The sequence below is a fragment of the Tasmannia lanceolata genome, unplaced genomic scaffold (assembly GCF_043159265.1).
Source record: "Tasmannia lanceolata isolate RefF3 unplaced genomic scaffold, GAP_Taslan_0.1 ptg000019l, whole genome shotgun sequence".
Taxonomy (NCBI): Eukaryota; Viridiplantae; Streptophyta; class Magnoliopsida; order Canellales; family Winteraceae; genus Tasmannia; species Tasmannia lanceolata.
Genome location: NW_027518696.1, coordinates 3,704,315 through 3,721,776, shown reverse-complemented (window position 1 = coordinate 3,721,776; position 17,462 = coordinate 3,704,315). Strand labels below are relative to the sequence as shown.

At 39.3% G+C, this 17,462-nt stretch overlaps 1 protein-coding gene and 1 long non-coding RNA gene across 2 annotated transcripts; one reads left to right on the top strand and one right to left on the bottom strand.

The window, feature by feature from the left end:
• Positions 1–3,575: 3,575 nt before the first annotated feature.
• Positions 3,576–5,111, top strand: LOC143852549 (uncharacterized). Its single transcript, XR_013236793.1, has 3 exons — positions 3,576–3,884; positions 3,996–4,052; positions 5,021–5,111. It is a non-coding gene; the product is annotated as an uncharacterized LOC143852549 (long non-coding RNA).
• Positions 5,112–9,765: 4,654 nt separating this feature from the next.
• Positions 9,766–11,751, bottom strand: LOC143853217 (protein FAR1-RELATED SEQUENCE 5-like). The gene is made up of 3 exons (XM_077362953.1): positions 11,070–11,751; positions 9,967–10,980; positions 9,766–9,776 (listed from the first exon to the last, which is right to left on the bottom strand). Exons 1-3 carry the CDS (start codon positions 11,749–11,751, stop codon positions 9,766–9,768), a joined length of 1,707 nt encoding a protein of 568 aa, XP_077219068.1.
• Between the last annotated feature and the right edge of the window lie 5,711 nt (positions 11,752–17,462).

Genomic DNA, 17,462 nt, shown 5'->3' with positions numbered 1-17,462 from the left:
CCTGGTTTGACAAGGATTTTGAGAATCGAGCTTGAGTTGAATACTGATTATTGGATACAAAATTTAAGGTCCTGTTTGTGTTTAGGCCCTGTTTTGAGAATCTATTGCGAGTCCAAAATGATTATTGGGCTCAAATTTACATTTAAATTTGAGTTTAATAATCAGTTTTGGACACAGAGGGTTCTCAAAATCCAAAACAAATAGGCCCTTACGATTTTGAGATTTGATTTTGAGTCCAAGACCAATTATTGGACAATTTTGAGTCCAATAATCAGTTTTGCACTCGCAATCAATTCTCAAAATTCAATGCAAATCAGGCCTACACATAATTTTGAGTCCAATAATTAGTTTTGGGCTCAAAATCGATGACATACAGAGCCTAAGTGATCAATCACCACTGGCATTGAATCCTAACTATCAACAATGAGTCCCGCATGGGATGTGTGTCTAATCAGAACCCATGCTAGTTGCCTAGTTGCCTTAGTCGTGGTTCGCTTGATTCAAGCCAGTGGCGGAGGTAGGATCTATGCATAAGGGGGGCGAGCCTTCAAATTTTAAAGGGGGCTGGGCCCAATTGAGTTGGGCCTATTAAGGATTTGGCCCAACTCAACAGGTGCCCCTGCCCCCCTTATGCTACATGTAGCTCCGCTCCTGATTCAAGCTAGGGTTCGCAACTTTTGTATGAACACAAGTTGTTATAAGTGAGTTTCTTCGGTTCACTTTTGTTTGTTAGTTAAGAGATGTAGTTTTATTTGGAATAACCATCTAGATATTTCGCAAATCCTAAAATACATGGGAGGTAAGAAGAAGATACTCAAAAAAATGAGAAGGAAATGTATCTATGAGAGCTAAAATATGAATTTTGGAAGTCTAAATTGAACGTGCGATCGTGCAATGGCAGTTTTCACTGCATGCATTCCTTCTTGATGTAATTACTCTTTTCAAGTTGTTTGTATTCTTCCCAGTCGTTTTTCGTTTTTTCTTTGTTGCTTGGTTCATCTTGTTTTTGAGAGTTTCTCTTTTTTTGTATCACTGCATCATCATTCATTAGAAAAAAAGTCGCACCACAGTATTCCTACCCTAAAGTGAAGTTTCTATGTGATGGTTACATGAGTAGGCACACGTGCAACCAAAGGTACAATAGGAGCTATACAATTGGATGATATGACCCATTGATTTTTCATTTTCACTGTACATAGGCCTGCCTTAGAAATCCTCTGCATGGGGATTATCCTAACCATCCTATAAATCTGGTGTAAAATAGATGGCACAAATTATATATATAGAGGAAAGTGAAGCTACACCGCCGGCTTAAAATACAATGGGCCCACATTGTTTTGGTGATCCAAAGAATTCATTTGATTGGCCCTCACATAGATAGTGTATCCACCAAAAATCAGCTTCATAGGATCATCCCAACCCTACGATTTGTGGAGGCAAAAATGAACGTGTAAAAACCTTCACAAATTTGTCCATTTTTGCCTCCACGGTTTGAAGGGTTGGGATAATCCTATGGAGCTGATTTTTGGTGGACACCATATCTATGTGAGGGCCAATCAAATGAATGGTTTGGATCACCAAAACAATGTGGGCCCATTGTATTTTAAGCCGGCGGTGTAGCTTCGCTTTCCTCATATATATATATATATATATATATATATATATATATATATATATATATATATAGAGAGAGAGAGAGAGAGAGAGTCATTTTTGTAGTTTTACATCAAATATATGGCAACTTTTATGAGTGGCGGAAATTTCAGATGAAAGAATATGCGGTTGGTTTGATATCCTCATAATGTTCACATGCTACTATATATATATATATATATATATAGAGGAAAGTGAAGCTACACCGCCGGCTTAAAATACAATGCGCCCACATTGTTTTGGTGATCCAAAGAATTCATTTGATTGGCCCTCACATAGATAGGGTGTCCACCAAAAATCAGCTCCATAGGATCATCCCAACCCTTCAAACTGTGGAGGCAAAAATGGACAAATTTGTGAAGGTTTTTACACGTTCATTTTTGCCTCCACAAATCGTAGGGTTGGGATGATCCTATGGAGCTGATTTTTGGTGGACACCCTATCTATGTGAGGGCCATTCAAATGAATTATTTGGATCACCAAAACAATGTAGGCCCATTGTATTTTAAGCCGGCGGTGTAGCTAAGTTAGCTACACCGGCGGTGTAGCTTCACTTTCCTCATATATATATATATATATATATATATATAGAGAGAGAGAGAGAGAGAGAGTCATTTTTGTAGTTTTACATCAAATATATGGCAACTTTTATGAATGGCGGAAATTTCAGATGAAAGAATATGCGGTTGGTTTGATATCCTCATAATGTTCACATGCTACTATATATATATATATATATATATATATATATATATATATATATATATGAGGAAAGTGTTTCTACTCGGTCCCCTAGATAAGCTTATCTACTCCTCCCTTTAAAAAAATACAGTGGGCCCACGCTGTTTGGATGATCCAAAGCATTCATTTGATAGGTCTTAACATAGATAGGGTGTGCCCAAAAAATCAGCACCAAAGGGTCATCCTAGCCCTTCGTTTTGTAGTGCCTTGTGGTGCCCAGAATGGACACATATAAACGTCCACGTTTATATGCGTCCATTTTGGACACTGTGTGCCCAACAAAACGAAGGGCTAGGATGACCCTTTGGTGCTGATTTTTTGGGCACACCCTATCTATGTTAAGACCTATCAAATGAATGCTTTGGATCATCCAAACAGCGTGGGCCCACTGTATTTTTTTAAAGGGAGGAGTAGATAAGCTTATCTAGGGGACCGAGTAGAAACACTTTCCTCTATATATATATATATATATATATATATATATATATATATATATATATATATATAGAGAGAGAGAGAGAGAGAGAGTCATTTTTGTAGTTTTACATCAAATATATGGCAACTTTTATGAGTGGCGGAAATTTCAGATGAAAGAATATGCGGTTGGTTTGATATCCTCATAATGTTCACATGCTATATATATATATATATATATTTGAGGAAACTGTTGGTGAGCTAGCTTGCCCAATCACATGGGGGCCCACTTTGTTAGGATGATCCAAACCATTCATTTGAAAGTCCCTTACATAGATGGGGGGGGGGGTGTACCAAAAATCAGCTCCATAGGATCATCCTAACCCCTCCATTTGTGGAGGACAAAAATGGACAGACACAAATCTGCCCCATTTTTGTCCTCCACAAATGGAGGGGTTAGGATGATCCTATGGAGCTGATTTTTGGTACACCCCCTATCTATGATAAGGCCTTGCAAATGAATGGTTTGGATCACTCCCCAAAATGTGGGACCGATGTGATTGGGCAAGCTATCTCACCATAAGTTTGGTGAGCTTAAGCTCACCAACAGTTTCCTCTCTCTCTCTCTCTCTCTCTCTCTCTCTCTCTCTCTCTCTATATATATATATATATATATATATATATATATATATATATATAGGGGAAAGTGATGGTGAGCGGTCGCTCATATAAGCTATATGCGCAGTCGCATAATAGCCGTTGATTACAAACGATCATAGTCATTCACTCAAAAATCCATAGACAAAAGGGAAAAACCCATTCGAGCTTCTCTCTCATGTGCGATCGTCTCACCCAAAACCAGAGGGCATCTCCGACGATCGGAGAAATCTGCCGCCTCTCTCCACACGGTGCCATCGACGTTCTCCCTCTCTTTCTCGACAGATGCTATCCCCGCATGGTGCCATCTCCTTAGACGCGCGCAAAATCCGTCCTCCCCTTCCTTCTCGACGGTGAAATCCGCCATCTCCGCTCGGTGTGGGCTCCTCCAACGAAGCAGGCGTCGTTCTCCTCCCCAGGTAAGTTCTATATTTCAGTTTTTTTTTCTTTTTTTCCCTCTTCTAGGGGTTTCATTTAGGTTTTTTTTGTTTCTAGGTTTTTAACTGTTCCTTTTTTATTTTTTTTTCTAGGGCAACAAAAACAGTGATGGATTTTTGAGATTTTGTGGTTATTTTCCCCCTCTCTCTGTAAGTTCTACACAAGCTCACTTTCTTGTTGTTTTCTGTCTTCTCTGTCTAGTGTTTTTGGTTGTGGATTTTCTGTAAGTTCTCAGCTTGTGAGGTATGAGCAGGAGATTATCGTCTTCATTGTTTGGCTTGAAAATGGGTTATCTCTTACTCTCAATTTTGTGAAATTTTCTTTAGTTTACTGCGTAAATGGGTTTCTTTTCAAGTGGGTTTTTGTGGGGAGGGGCTGTTCTAGGGTTTCGTGGGTTAGGTGTGCTGAGAAAATCAAGCTCAGTGCGCTGTGGATGAATGGGTTTCTTTTCAAGTGGGTTTTTGTGGGGAGGGGCTGTTCTAGGGTTTCGTGGGTTAGGTGTGCTGAGAAAATCAAGCTCAGTGGGATGTGGATGAATGGGTTTTATAGTTCTGTGTTTTCTGTCTTGTGTTTTTGGGATGTGGATGAATAAAAAAGGAGTATTTAGAAGAAGGGATTTTAATGCATTAGCACTACTTTCTGTTAATGTTGTCTTCATCTACAATTGACATCAATTTATTTGTATGGAAACACTTGACTTCTTATCTGGATTAGTTCCATCAGATTTATTTATTTTAATGTTCTGTAATTTACCTTTTATGATAAAGATATTTGTATGGAAACACTTGACCTCTTATCTGGGTTAGTGCCATACTGCCATCAGATTTTATTTATTTTTATGTTCTGTCATTTACCTTTTTCTCATAAAGATGCTTATATATCGAGCATTTTCAACTCCCATCTTTTGCATTACTGATATTTCTTAGATTTGCCTTTGCTGTAATTATGCTTTGTCTCTAATAATCTTGCAATTTTATTGTTTGAAAGTAAAGGATATTTTAGCATCAAGATTTTTTGATCCTCACATTCGTATCACTGAAGGACCTTGGATTCGAATTCTGAATTGGTTCATGGATGTTTAGCATTTTTTGGATTTGATATTGGGTTTGAGTTTCAGTGTGATTCAGATGGGTACTTGATATGGGTCTCACGTGCATAGGCCCAGTTATGGGCTGGGCCGAGTCTTGTAGTCTTCGAGTCTGTTAAGGGGGGTACTTGATATGGGTCTCACGTGCATAGGCCCAGGTATGTTTTCTTTCATGTTTGACTAGATGTACTCTTTTCATTTTCTATTGGGTAGTTTCTCCTCTATGGACCTCTTCTTGCAATGGTTCTTTATTTATATCCTTGACTTGGAGGAAGTTACTAGGCCATGGCAAGGAAGAGAAGTTTCTTCATGGGGAATACAAGGTCGATCGAGTAATCATATATAACCAATTTCTGATCTCTCTCTTTTTTATTTTTTTTTGGTTGGTATATATTTTTAAAATTGTTGGATGATTTGGTATTGGTCTGTTGAATTTTCTGTCCAAATTTCTGTTTTGTTTCTTTGTTTTTTGTCTTTTGAGGACAATGTGAATGTGGTGATTTTAAGTAGTTTTACAGTTATTATTATTTTTCTTAAATGATCTGAAATGGGCTGAAACTATGCCATCTCATCCTTTTCTTGTCATTCTTATGATTACTACTTTGGTTTAAGGAAAAAGGAAGGTTTGATTTTTTTAAGAATTTTTCCTTCAAAAAATACTGGCCATACGAGCAGCTTCAATGGCGATGAGGAATTTGTGGGATTTAGTATTTTTTTTTGTGGGATTTAGGGTTTGTGGGATTTTGTGATTTTTTTCTTCTGTGTCTGTGTCTGTGTCTGATGTTATTTGTAGTTCATATTATATTTCCATTGGTTATATGCAGATTCAGAGAGACTCAATTAATGGCATCCTCTCGCAATAGTAGTTCTAGCGGACGTGGTATCAGAATTGCAACAAGAAATTGTAAATGTGAGAAGAAAGCTTCTATCCAAATAATGCAGACGGATGAGAATGGCAATAGAGGCCGCCTGTTTTACGCTTGTGCCTTCTCTGTGTAAGTAAGCAGTGAAAAATTCTAATTTTTACTAGTATGTGAAGTTTCAAATTCCTAACTCTTATACAACATGCAGGAAGGAAGTATAAAGAAGTGCAATTATTTCCGTTGGTGCAAAGAAGATATGGATGACAATGAAGTTGGTTCGAATAGGGATGATATAGCCGAATTGAAGAATGACATGGGCACATTGGTAAATTTATTATACGAATTGAAGGTGCAATCAGGCAAACGCTTCGACGGATTGAAGGTGCATGCAAATGAATTGAAGGTGCATGGAGGCAAACGCTTCCAAGTTTTTGAGAACCAACTTCAATGGATTAAAGTTGCAGTTGTTGGGTTGTTTATCTTGATCATTTTTGTGTCTCTGTTACTTAATGATCTAGGGCAGTGTTGTTTAGTTGGAGGTGTGGGGTTGTTTATCTTGTTTCTTTTTGTATCTATCTGTTAGTAAGTGATCTGGGGTACTGTTGTTTAGGTGAAAATGAATTGCTAGTTTATACTATCATCCTTATTTTCTTCTGCTGCAACATATATAGCTCCTTATGTGGTTTGCATGTTACAGCCAGAGAATCTGCTGCTAGATTCCAGTGGTGTTCTTAAAGTCTCAGATTTTGGATTAAGTACTCTACCTCAGCAAGTTCAAGTGAGTGTGATGACTTCTCTTACATGGAATATATGTTCAATGATCATACAAGGATCACCTGGACTGTCCAAGAATGGGACTGCTCTATGCGTGGGCCTTAACCCAAAAACATTGCCCCCATTTGAACTGGTTCAGAACTTCAGACTTATGATGTAATGAGATCAGACAAAACGCGGGCACGGGTCGCGTTCGCCACGTCTAATTGATGGAATCAAAGCTGGAATTGGTACCCTATTCCTAATCCAGGTTTTGTTCAAAGGAAATGAATGGAATTAAGGGATGAGAATGGCATTAAGGGAATTACAGTTGGTACTCTTATATTTAATTTTCTCGATAGAATCTTTTTATATGAAATATTAGAACATATTAAGTATTAGAGAAAGTAAGTCTATCACCCAATTTTTCTCGCAATCTCACTAACCAAATTTCATTTCGTTTTCAGCATCTAATGATGACAAGATGTAAATGGGAAAAAATGTTGGTATCTGTTTCCCACTACCAATAGGTGGTATTCTGATTTCACCCTAGTACAAAAGGAATTCTTATTGAATGTTTTTGAAATTAAATTTTGACTACTAATGCCGGCACTAAAATGTTTTAATAATTGCACTAACTCAACTTGTCCTTTGTGTTTTGATTGGCTTTTGGGTACATTTTGGATGACATCTGTTTAAATAATAAAAGACAAGTGTGTTAGTGCAAATATCGAAACATGATAGTCCCATAATCAATAGCCTAAATTTTATATTTTGATATTTTTCCATTCCATTTCCAAGTTAATTGGATTAAGAATCAGATTAGGATACCAATTCCAATTCTCGATCCCGGCAATCCAAATTCAGCATCACAGGAAAAATATTTTCCCTATGAATTTTTTATTTCCACAATTCAGAGAGAGGATAAATTTTAGGGACATCATTATAAATTTAAGAGTCCTGTATATAGAACTTGAACTATACTTGAATACTTGATCAAGTCAATACAAGTAATCCAAACATGGTACACGAGATGAATTTGAGCAAGTGTGTGTTTTGTGACTGCTCTGAATGTAAGGAGATCAGTGGGTTTAGAGTGTAGAAAACAGTACTACACTGTTTTACAGTTACTGTACTGGTGCTTCTCATGCTCGCGACGGTATTTGGCTCTGCAACTTCAGTACTCACGCCGTAAGAATATTTGCCTCTAAGACAATAGAAACCAGTAGTACTGCTAGAAATGTCAGCTGTCATTCAACAAGCTGAGGAAAATGGAAAGTATAAACTAGAGAAATATATAAGGGAAAATAGATGATGAATCAGATCCCATCTTTGATCGAAATTTTTGCCCAGTGGGAGTATATAAACAAGCAATGTAAGGAATCTAAGGTACACTTGAGATAGAGCAGGATAACAAATAGCCACCAACATTGGCACATGTGATAGCTACATTAATTCTTTGCCAGTTTCCAAGCAATAATGAAGTGCAGGTCCTTGGGTTTTCACTGGTTCGTATATATGACACCAGTATGGAATCCTTATCCCTTCCCTGCTCAATTGGCTCTGGTAGAATAGAAATAATGCTTTAACGCTTCCAGATCCTAGGCTCACGTAGTTATGACCTACAAAGAAAACTCCAATTGAAAATAAGAGGAAAAAGATAAACCCGTATACAAGAGAAATACTAAATCAACAAATCATAAAAATTGACAACACTATGGCATGGCACTCTTTCAGCACAATGGATTCAAAACTGGTTACAGACAAAGGATGGTAATGGTCCTGTTTGGATTTGATTTTTCAAAGCCCATCCATATTTTGCTTCCCAGATAGGCATTCCTGCTGCCGAAAGAAGAAAGGCATGTAACTAAACATCTGTACATCCCCTAATAAAAGAAATCCAAAGACTCTAGTTCAGGTGATGACCATAATACCATGTATATGACCCCACAAAGACTTTGAACTTCAGTTAAAATTCAAGGGCTGCTTTTGGTACTTCATATTGAGCACTGAGCAGTATGAAAGCAATCTGATCATGCTAAAGCTATAAAAAACCTGGAAATTTGAAGAAAGGAAAGAGCATTAAAAACCACATTCTAAATCACAAAGCTGGCTTTGACAAATTGAAGTGGGTTCAATCATCTCAACCAAAATAGGCAATTAACTGATTTTCATTCCATTCAGAGTGAGAACTGTTCCGATCTTGCTAGAGCTATAAAAAAGACTGGAAATTTTAAGAAAGGAAAAAGCATTAAAAACCCAATTCTAAACATCTGTACTGGCTTTGCCAACACAAGTGAGTATGAAAAACATGAACAAAGAAAATAGTTTCTAAATTGTTATAATCAGTTTTACACATGACAGAGGGGCAATCTTGATCCACATAAAGTTCTCATCCATTACCCACATTGCAATACAAACCTTCGTCACATTTCAAGTTCAAAACCTTAAAAGAAAGAAACCTTCGTCAAACAGATGCGATGTGGAAGTGAACTTCACCATTGCCTTCTCAACAAAATTCCCTGCAAATTATCATTGCCTTATCAACAAAATGTCATATACATAGGCTATTGAAGCAATAAACAATTATTCTATTACCGAAACAAGCTACCACATACCTACGCGAATCTGCAAAATCACGAAGCAATATCCACGTGCATTGACTCTTCATGTTCGTCATCCTCTTGCTCATCCCTTAAAGTCATCTATTTCGAAACAAGAAAAATGAAAAAATTACAACATTCATAAAGACAATTAGTAAGAATAAGAAATTGAAGAGGTTCACATAAGAAATCCAAACCTTCTGTTTCTTTTTATTTTCTTGTCCACATGTTGTCATGTAATGGCCAATTTCTCCACATTTCTTACACCTTCGTATCTGCTTTGGTTGGGATTGGGACTTTTCTATCGGGGATTTGAACCGGGTAGCAACCTTTGGACGGCCCTTGGTTCTTACAGGTTGGGGGTCGCGAATAGAAATCTCAACTCCTTGGCTAACAAAGTTGGTTACTACTTCGCTCCCACTGTTTGCCAAATCAACTTCCTTGTCTCTCATCTCCTTCTCAGAGTCCAACAACCAAGCATCAAGGGTTTCATTCACCTTCTTGAAAAGAGTGTTATTATCTTTAAACCTATCTAGAAGTGTTTGAAACTTTGTTATTAGGCACCATCTGTGAAGTGGAGATATATCATTATTATCCAACTCTCTCATAAACACTCCACTATCCACACGATATCTAACCCCAGTTGTCCATCTATTTAAGATATATTGTTGGGGAATGCTCATCAATTGCTTCTTGGACATAATGCGGAGTATGTGTTTGCATAAAATTCCTTTCGTCTCGAACATCACGCACTCACATGTTGCCTTTACCCCTTCAGATTCATCGTACACAACTTTGCACCATTTCCATTTCTCATCAACACTTAATCTAACTTTGTATACTGCCACGCTGCCACTCTTTTCCACCTTCTCATGATAACAGTCAATACTATCCTTAAATTCTGCCTGAAATATGTCAAACATTGTGTTTGTATAAGACTTACTAGCTTCTTCTTCCAATTTGCTCCTTGAAACAAGTACAGGCTTCGTTGTTTTAGACTTGAAATCTTCCTGAGACTCCGCTTTACGGCGTTCAATAAGTGCCCTATCATATTGCTCTACGAATTCTTTTAAGCTTGTGTTCTGATTTACATATCCATCAAAGAAAGAATTGATGCTTTCACTGCGCGCACTGGATGTCATGCCAGCAGTGAATGTGTCCCTGAAATATGCTGGCACCCAGTGGGTCCGTACATCCCACATTTTTGCTAACCAACCGTTTTCCTCAATATGATATTTCTGAATCAAATTTTCCCATGCTACCTCACAGTCTTCCTTTTGTCTCGTGTAAAACCATTTCTTGTAATCCTTGGGAAATTCACTAGTGGGATCTCGCATTGATGGAACATGCTCAAGTAAATGCTTACTGATGTGCCAAGAGTAAAATCTGTGACGCGTATTTGGAAAGACAGTTCTGATAGCATTTCGCATCGCTCCATCCATATCTGTGATGATACAACCAGGAGCTCTCCCGAACATGCAGTTCAACCACTGCTCAAATAGCCATGTAAATGTCTCTTCTGTTTCGTCTGCTATTAGCGCACATCCAAATAAGGTGCTCTGCCTGTGGTGATTTACTCCAGTAAATGGTGCAAAAGGCATTCTAAACCTGTTCGTCCTATACATTACATCAAACACAATGACACCACTAAAGGTTAGATATGCATCTCTAGCTCGTGAATCGGCCCAAAACATTGATCGCAAGTTACCATTAATATCCAACTCCATTTTGAAAAAAAGTTTGGGTCCTCTGATTGTTTTGCTTGGAATTTCTGTGCTACCAAAACGCCTTCATGACCCATATTATTCACCCTCTGTTTTCTCAAATGGCAAACCACCTGATTTGTCGTTATAGAACTACCAGATCCTTTATATGAAACATTAATGGCCTTCGCAATATTAGCAGGATGGATTGAGGCTGTACTCAGGTCATCCATCAAATTCTTAACTACCTGAGTCTTGATAAATTTGTTATGCGAATGATGCATTTGTCGTTTCAGTGGAGAAGTAAGCTCATGACAATGTACATCTTCAAAAGCTTTAACTTTCCACTTCCCATCAATTAATGAGATATCCATTTTCGCTTTACAACCCTCCCTGACAGTCCGACGTGGCTTCACAACTCTATCAACCACCACATTTTTAGCTTTACTGCTTTTGAACCCTGCTCTATCACAAACAAATCTCTTAAATATCATTTTCTGTGTTATCTTCGACTTATAAGTTGATGATTTCCGTACTCCAAAACCGGTGGCCAACCCATATATATTATAAAACTCGTATGCATCATTTTCACTATCAAATATCTGATCCAAAAAGGGTTTCTTACCCAGATTCCTCTCACCACCATCATCAATATCAACAAATTCTACATCGCCCTCCTCATTTGGGTCTCCCTCCTCATTTCGGTCTACCTCCTCATCAACAGATATATATCCCACCTCACTTTCATCATTTCCTAACATATCGCCAACCATAATCAGTCTATTAGCGTCAATATCATCAATTGATAAACCAAAATCTATACAGTCTCTATCATCCATTAACTTGAGTGCACTTCTTCAATCCCTTCACTTCAAGACAATCAAATAAAACAAAAAACATGTAAGCCAAATCAATGTCAATTACATAATAATAAACGAAGCATAAACATAAGCACAAATCTATAGAAATGCTTTGTCTATCCAAATCACCAAATAACCAACAGGAACAGCAGGAAAACCTTAACAGTTAAAAACCTAGAAACAAAAACAAACCTAACTGGAACCCCTAGAAGAGGGAAAAAAATAAATGGCAGAGATTGAAACTTCAGCTACTTGAAGGAAAAAACAGCGAAAAACCGAGGATGAGATGCCATAGTGTCAGCCCATTTCAGATCATTTAAGAAAAAAAATAATAACTGTAAAATTAATTAAAATCACGACATTCACGTTCTCCTCAAGAAAAAAAAAACAAAACAGCAAAACCAGACAAAAAAAACCTAGAAACAAAAAAAACCTAAATGAAACCCCTAGAAGTGGGAAAAAAAGAAAAAAAATGAAATATAGAACTTACCTGGGGAGGAGAACGACGCCTGGTTCGTTGGAGGAGACCACACCTTGCGGAGATGGCAGATTTCGCCACCAGATAACAAAGGCCTGTTTGCAAAGTAGCCTTTCAGCTCCTGCTACAGAAAATATAAAGCCATCAATTCATCCATCCATAGCAGAACCAGTTGTCTGAAAGAATTGGGAATTGGATAAAATTCAATTGACAGACCTTAACAGATGTACTGTCCTCTAACAGTGGTAGCAACTTATGCACTATCCTCTAAGACTGGTAGCAACTCAAATGCACTTAGAATCTGCCTAAAGTTTGGAATGTCCCCGAACAAAATGTCCTGTAGATGAAGTAAATTTGCAACCACCATCAAATCTCATCAAAATATGTAGTTATAAATTTAATAACAAAAATCCTTCAAATAAAAGCAGAATATAATAAGAAAGAAAACACCCATTTATAAAACTCCCGCAGCGCACTGAGCTTGATTTTCTCAGCACACCTAACCCACGAAACCCTAGAACAGCCCCTCCCCACAAAAACCCACTTGAAAAGAAACCCATTTACGCAGTAAACTAAAGAAAATTTCACAAAATTGAGAGTAAGAGATAACCCATTTTCAAGCCAAACAATGAAGACGATAATCTCCTGCTCATACCTCACAAGCCGAGAACTTACAGAAAATCCACAACCCAAAAACACTAGACAGAGAAGACAGAAAACAACAAGAAAGTGAGCTTGTGTAGAACTTACAGAGAGAGGGGGAAAATAACCACAAAATCTCAAAAATCCATCACTGTTTTTGTTGCCCTAGAAAAAAAAATAAAAAATGAACAGTTAAAAACCTAGAAACAAAAAAAACCTAAATGAAACCCCTAGAAGAGGGAAAAAAAGAAAAAAAAACTGAAATATAGAACTTACCTGGGGAGGAGAACGACGCCTGCTTCGTTGGAGGAGCCCACACCGAGCGGAGATGGCGGATTTCACCGTCGAGAAGGAAGGGGAGGACGGATTTTGCGCGTGTCTAAGGAGATGGCACCGTGCGGGGATAGCATCTGTCGAGAAAGAGAGGGAGAACGTCGATGGCACCGTGCGGAGAGAGGCGGCAGATTTCTCCGATCGTCGGAGATGCCCTCTGGTTTTGGGTGAGACGATCGCACATGAGAGAGAAACTCGAATGGGTTTTTCCCTTTTGTCTATGGATTTTTGAGTGAATGACTATGATCGTTTGTAATCAACGGCTATTGTGCGACTGCGCATATAGCTTATATGAGCGACCGCTCACCATCACTTTCCCCATATATATATATATATATATATATATATTGTAGACACCCCATTTTGACCGTGCCCTGCACCTCCATGTTTTGTGCTTAACTTTCCCAAATCAGTGCGTTAGGGTCCCAAATTGCACCCTGAGCTAGCTTAGGGTCCCACCAAGGTCCCTGTGAAATTTCGTCAAGATCCGACCACGTTTGCCTAGCGAACGAGCTAAGTGTAGACACCCCATTTTGACAGGACCCTAAACCCGCGTATTCGAATGAAATCCCGAGGTCAGGCGGAAAATGAATGAATGTGGGGCCCGCTGATATGGGACCCGATTGTGTGGGGCCCGCTTGTGTGGGGCCCGCTGATGTGGGATCCGCTCGTGTGGGGCCCGCTCGTGTGGGACCCGCTTGTGTGGGGCCCGCTTGCGTGGGGCCCGCTTGTGTGGGGCCCGCTGTTTTGGGACCCGCTTATGTGGTCAAAGAGAGAATAAGGACAGTCATCATTTTCTTGGTTTTAAAAATGGGCGTAATGAGTAATTTTGGTTTTCGTATGGCATCCGATGCCATTTGAAAATTGTTTTTTATTTTTTTATTTATTTTTTTGCAAAATTTAAGGGAATTTGGGGGGGACAAGAGGGGGACAAAAAATTCTCATTTTCTCCCATCATGATGACTCATGATGGGTCTTCTGACCTCTCTCGAGAAGAAACCAAAAAAAAGAAAAGAAAAGGAGGGAGAACGAGAGAGAGGACAGTGAAAAAAACCAGAGAAAGACCAAGGAAAAGAAAAAAAAAGAAAAAAAAAGAAAAAAAAAAGAAAGAGGGAGAGAAAGAGAGAATTGCAGAGGGAGAGAGCTCATCATCTCCGGCAAATCCGCCGGAGATCCAACCTTCATCTCCTCTTCCCTCAACGGCCGCCACCACCGCCTTCTCCGGCAACCTCTACACCTCCAATCCTACGGCTTCCATTTTCTCCGGCCGTGTTCTGATCGTCTTCCCCCATTTTCCTCCGGCCTTTTCTGCAAATCTGAGATTCATTTTTTCCGATCTAAGCTCCGATCTGAGATCCTTCTCTGATACTTCTCCGATCCATCTCCGATTCATTTCCGATCCAAACCTTAGCTCCGATCGTCTTCTCCGATCTTTGTAAAAGAAGGTATTTCCCTTCATAATTCTTCTCATTTTATTTTTATATACTTTCAATGCTTATGCTTAGAACTGGAAATTTAAATCATGTTTTCTCTGGATGTTAGCTTTTCCTGTGTGATTTTTTTTTTTTTTATTTTTTTTTTTTTATTTTTTTTTATATACAAAGTTTATGTTTCAGTTGATTGTATTTGAGTAGATTTGAATAGGAATCTGCTTTCGTTGTTTTAATGGATGTTCCTAACAATTTGGTTAAAAAAAAATAATAATAATAATAAGAGAAAAAAACTACTGTGAAAGGAAGTCTTCGCTGGATTTTCTGAGATTTTGATATTTCTAGTTATGAGGGCCCGTTTGTGTGGGACCCGTTTACGCTGATGTGGGACCCGCTGTGTGTGGGACCCGTTTGTGTGGGACCTGTTTATGTAGGGCCTGCTGATGTGGGACCCGCTGTGTGTGGGACCCATTTATGTAGGACCCGCTTGTGTGGGGCCCGCTGATGTGGGGTCCGCTGATGTGGGACCCGTTTGTGTGGGACCCGTTTGTGTGGGACCTGTTTATGTAGGGCCCGCTGATGTGGGACCCGCTGTGTGTGGGACCCGTTTATGTGGGACCCGCTTGCGTGGGGCCCGCTGATGTGGGACCCATTTGTGTGGGGTCCGCTGGTGTGGGACCCGCTCGTGTGGGGCCCGCTCGTGTGGGACCCGCTTGTGTGGGGCCCGCTTGCGTGGGGCCCGCTTGTGTGGGGCCCGCTGTTTTGGGACCCGCTTATGTGGTCAAAGAGAGAATAAGGACAGTCATCATTTTCTTTAGATTTTTGCATGATTTTTAAGCATTTAAATGATTTTAATTCATTATTAAATGTGTATGCTTAAAATCACGATCTGCATGAGTGTTTCAAATCCGTTTCGTCCCAAAATTTAATACGATGTTCTACTTGAATAGAGTAAAATAACTGTCAGATCGGATCGGACATTGGATCAAAGGTTTTCAAAAATTTGAGTGAAGAGTGGTATTTTATTTAAAATAAGGGTGAGTCTTAGCCTTGCTTCCCCCTTTGCAAGGGCAATGATAAGGTTACTTGGAGCCCATTTTTGTGTGTGTTTGGGAGACCCGCCCGGTCTCATTCTCTCGTTAGTCCTCTTTGTGTGCCGTTTGGTTTTGGGGAACACCCTACTCGGCTTGGCTTCATACCCCTACCCTTATGGGTATTGGGTTGCACATTTGTTGCACCCTACGGCTAGGTAGCTGTCCGGCCCGGCTGGGTGTTTCACCTTTGCTAAATATGCACAAGGTCTCTTATTCCTTTTAGACCCGCCCGGTCTCATTCTCTTGTTAAACCTCCTCTTTGTGCGCCGTTTGGTTTTGGGAGAACATCCTACTCGGCTTGGCTTCATACCCCTACCCTTATGGGTATTGGGTTGCACATTTGTTGCACCCTAGGGCTAGGTAGCTGTCCGGCCCGGCTGGGTGTTTTACCTTTGCCAAATATGCACAGGGTCTCTTATTCCTTTTTACGTCATTTGTGTCTCGGAGACAAGCCTCGTCTCATATAGAGAGTTTCCCCTTTAGGAGGCTTACCTAGCCTCATGTTAGAGTGGCCTCTCCTTTTAGAGTTGAGTCTTTAACTCGGTAGTGTTATTAGAGAGTCTCTGACTCATTTGTTCCCCCCCTTTAGTGTTGTTAGTTCGGAGTTTCTCCTTTAGAGTTGTTGATTACTTCGCTCTTATTGGAGACTAACTCAGTCTTATTAGAGCTTTGCTTGCTTGGGATCTTGGATCGTTTTCTCTCTTTTTGGGACACTATCTTTCTTGTTGTGGTTCGTCTCTTTGAGGCGTTAGTTGCTTATTCGGGGTTTCCCCTTTTGGATTTAGGGCTTTGCCCTAGTTTATGGTTGTTCTTGCGTGTTCCCTTTAAGATTGAAAACATTTAAAGATTCTGAGCATTGGAAAAGCTTTAAAATCCAAAAAAACATTTGAAAACTTTAAAAATATCAAAAAAACATTTGAAAATATAAAAAACCTTAAAAAAAATCTAAAGTGTTGAGTGTTTCTTTTAGAAGCGTAGTTTGAGAGTTCGTTTCGAACTACGTTGGCTTGATCCTCTTCCACGAGGTACGTAGTGCAGCTTGGGATACATATCCCAAGTCCAGCCAAACTTTGTAAATAAAAATGCTTTAACCCTTCAACTTTAAAACCTTGTTTTTAACAAAGATCTTCCTCTAGAGTTAGGATTTTCTCCTAGATAGAGAGTTTTAGAGTTAGGGTTTTTCTTTTGATAGGTTGTTTGATTGTTTGTTTGCTGTGTGCTTGTTTTAGAGTTAGGGGTCTGTCCTAGAGTTATAGGAACGCCTCCGTCCGGTCAGTTGGCGATTCACATCGCCGACTGATGACTAGGTCTTGGATACGTTAGCGATCCCTTGGTTTTCCTTAGGACACACAGCCTAGTTACACATAGGTTGTAGGAACCACCTGCATTAGCCTAGGGCTAATCTGCATTTAGTTAGGGCATATAGGGTGTCCTAAAATCCACAATTCACTGGAATTTAAATAATCGTACAATAAACTTTAATAACTAGTCCGGTCTTTTAGATCGAGTCTAGGATAGGGGTCTAGGTGTCTTAGGCATCCTAGCTTAGAATAGACGCGAAGAACTACGTTGCCTTGATTCTCGTGGAGGCGGGGATACGTAGGCTTCTTTGGATGAATACCAGACCATCCGAGGACTCGGGCTAATAATTTAGAGTCTTAGGATTTGTTGTATTGTTATTATATGTTTTGATGTGTTTTCTTACTTTCTTGT

Excerpts from the sequence above, each read along its gene's own strand:
- LOC143853217 (XM_077362953.1), bottom strand. The coding sequence starts at position 11,751 with ATGGATGATAGAGACTGTATAGATTTTGGTTTATCAATTGATGATATT. Across the intron at positions 10,981-11,069 it reads TGTTTCATATAAAGGATCTG|AAATTCCAAGCAAAACAATC; the intron begins GTAGTTCTATAA and ends TTGGTAGCACAG.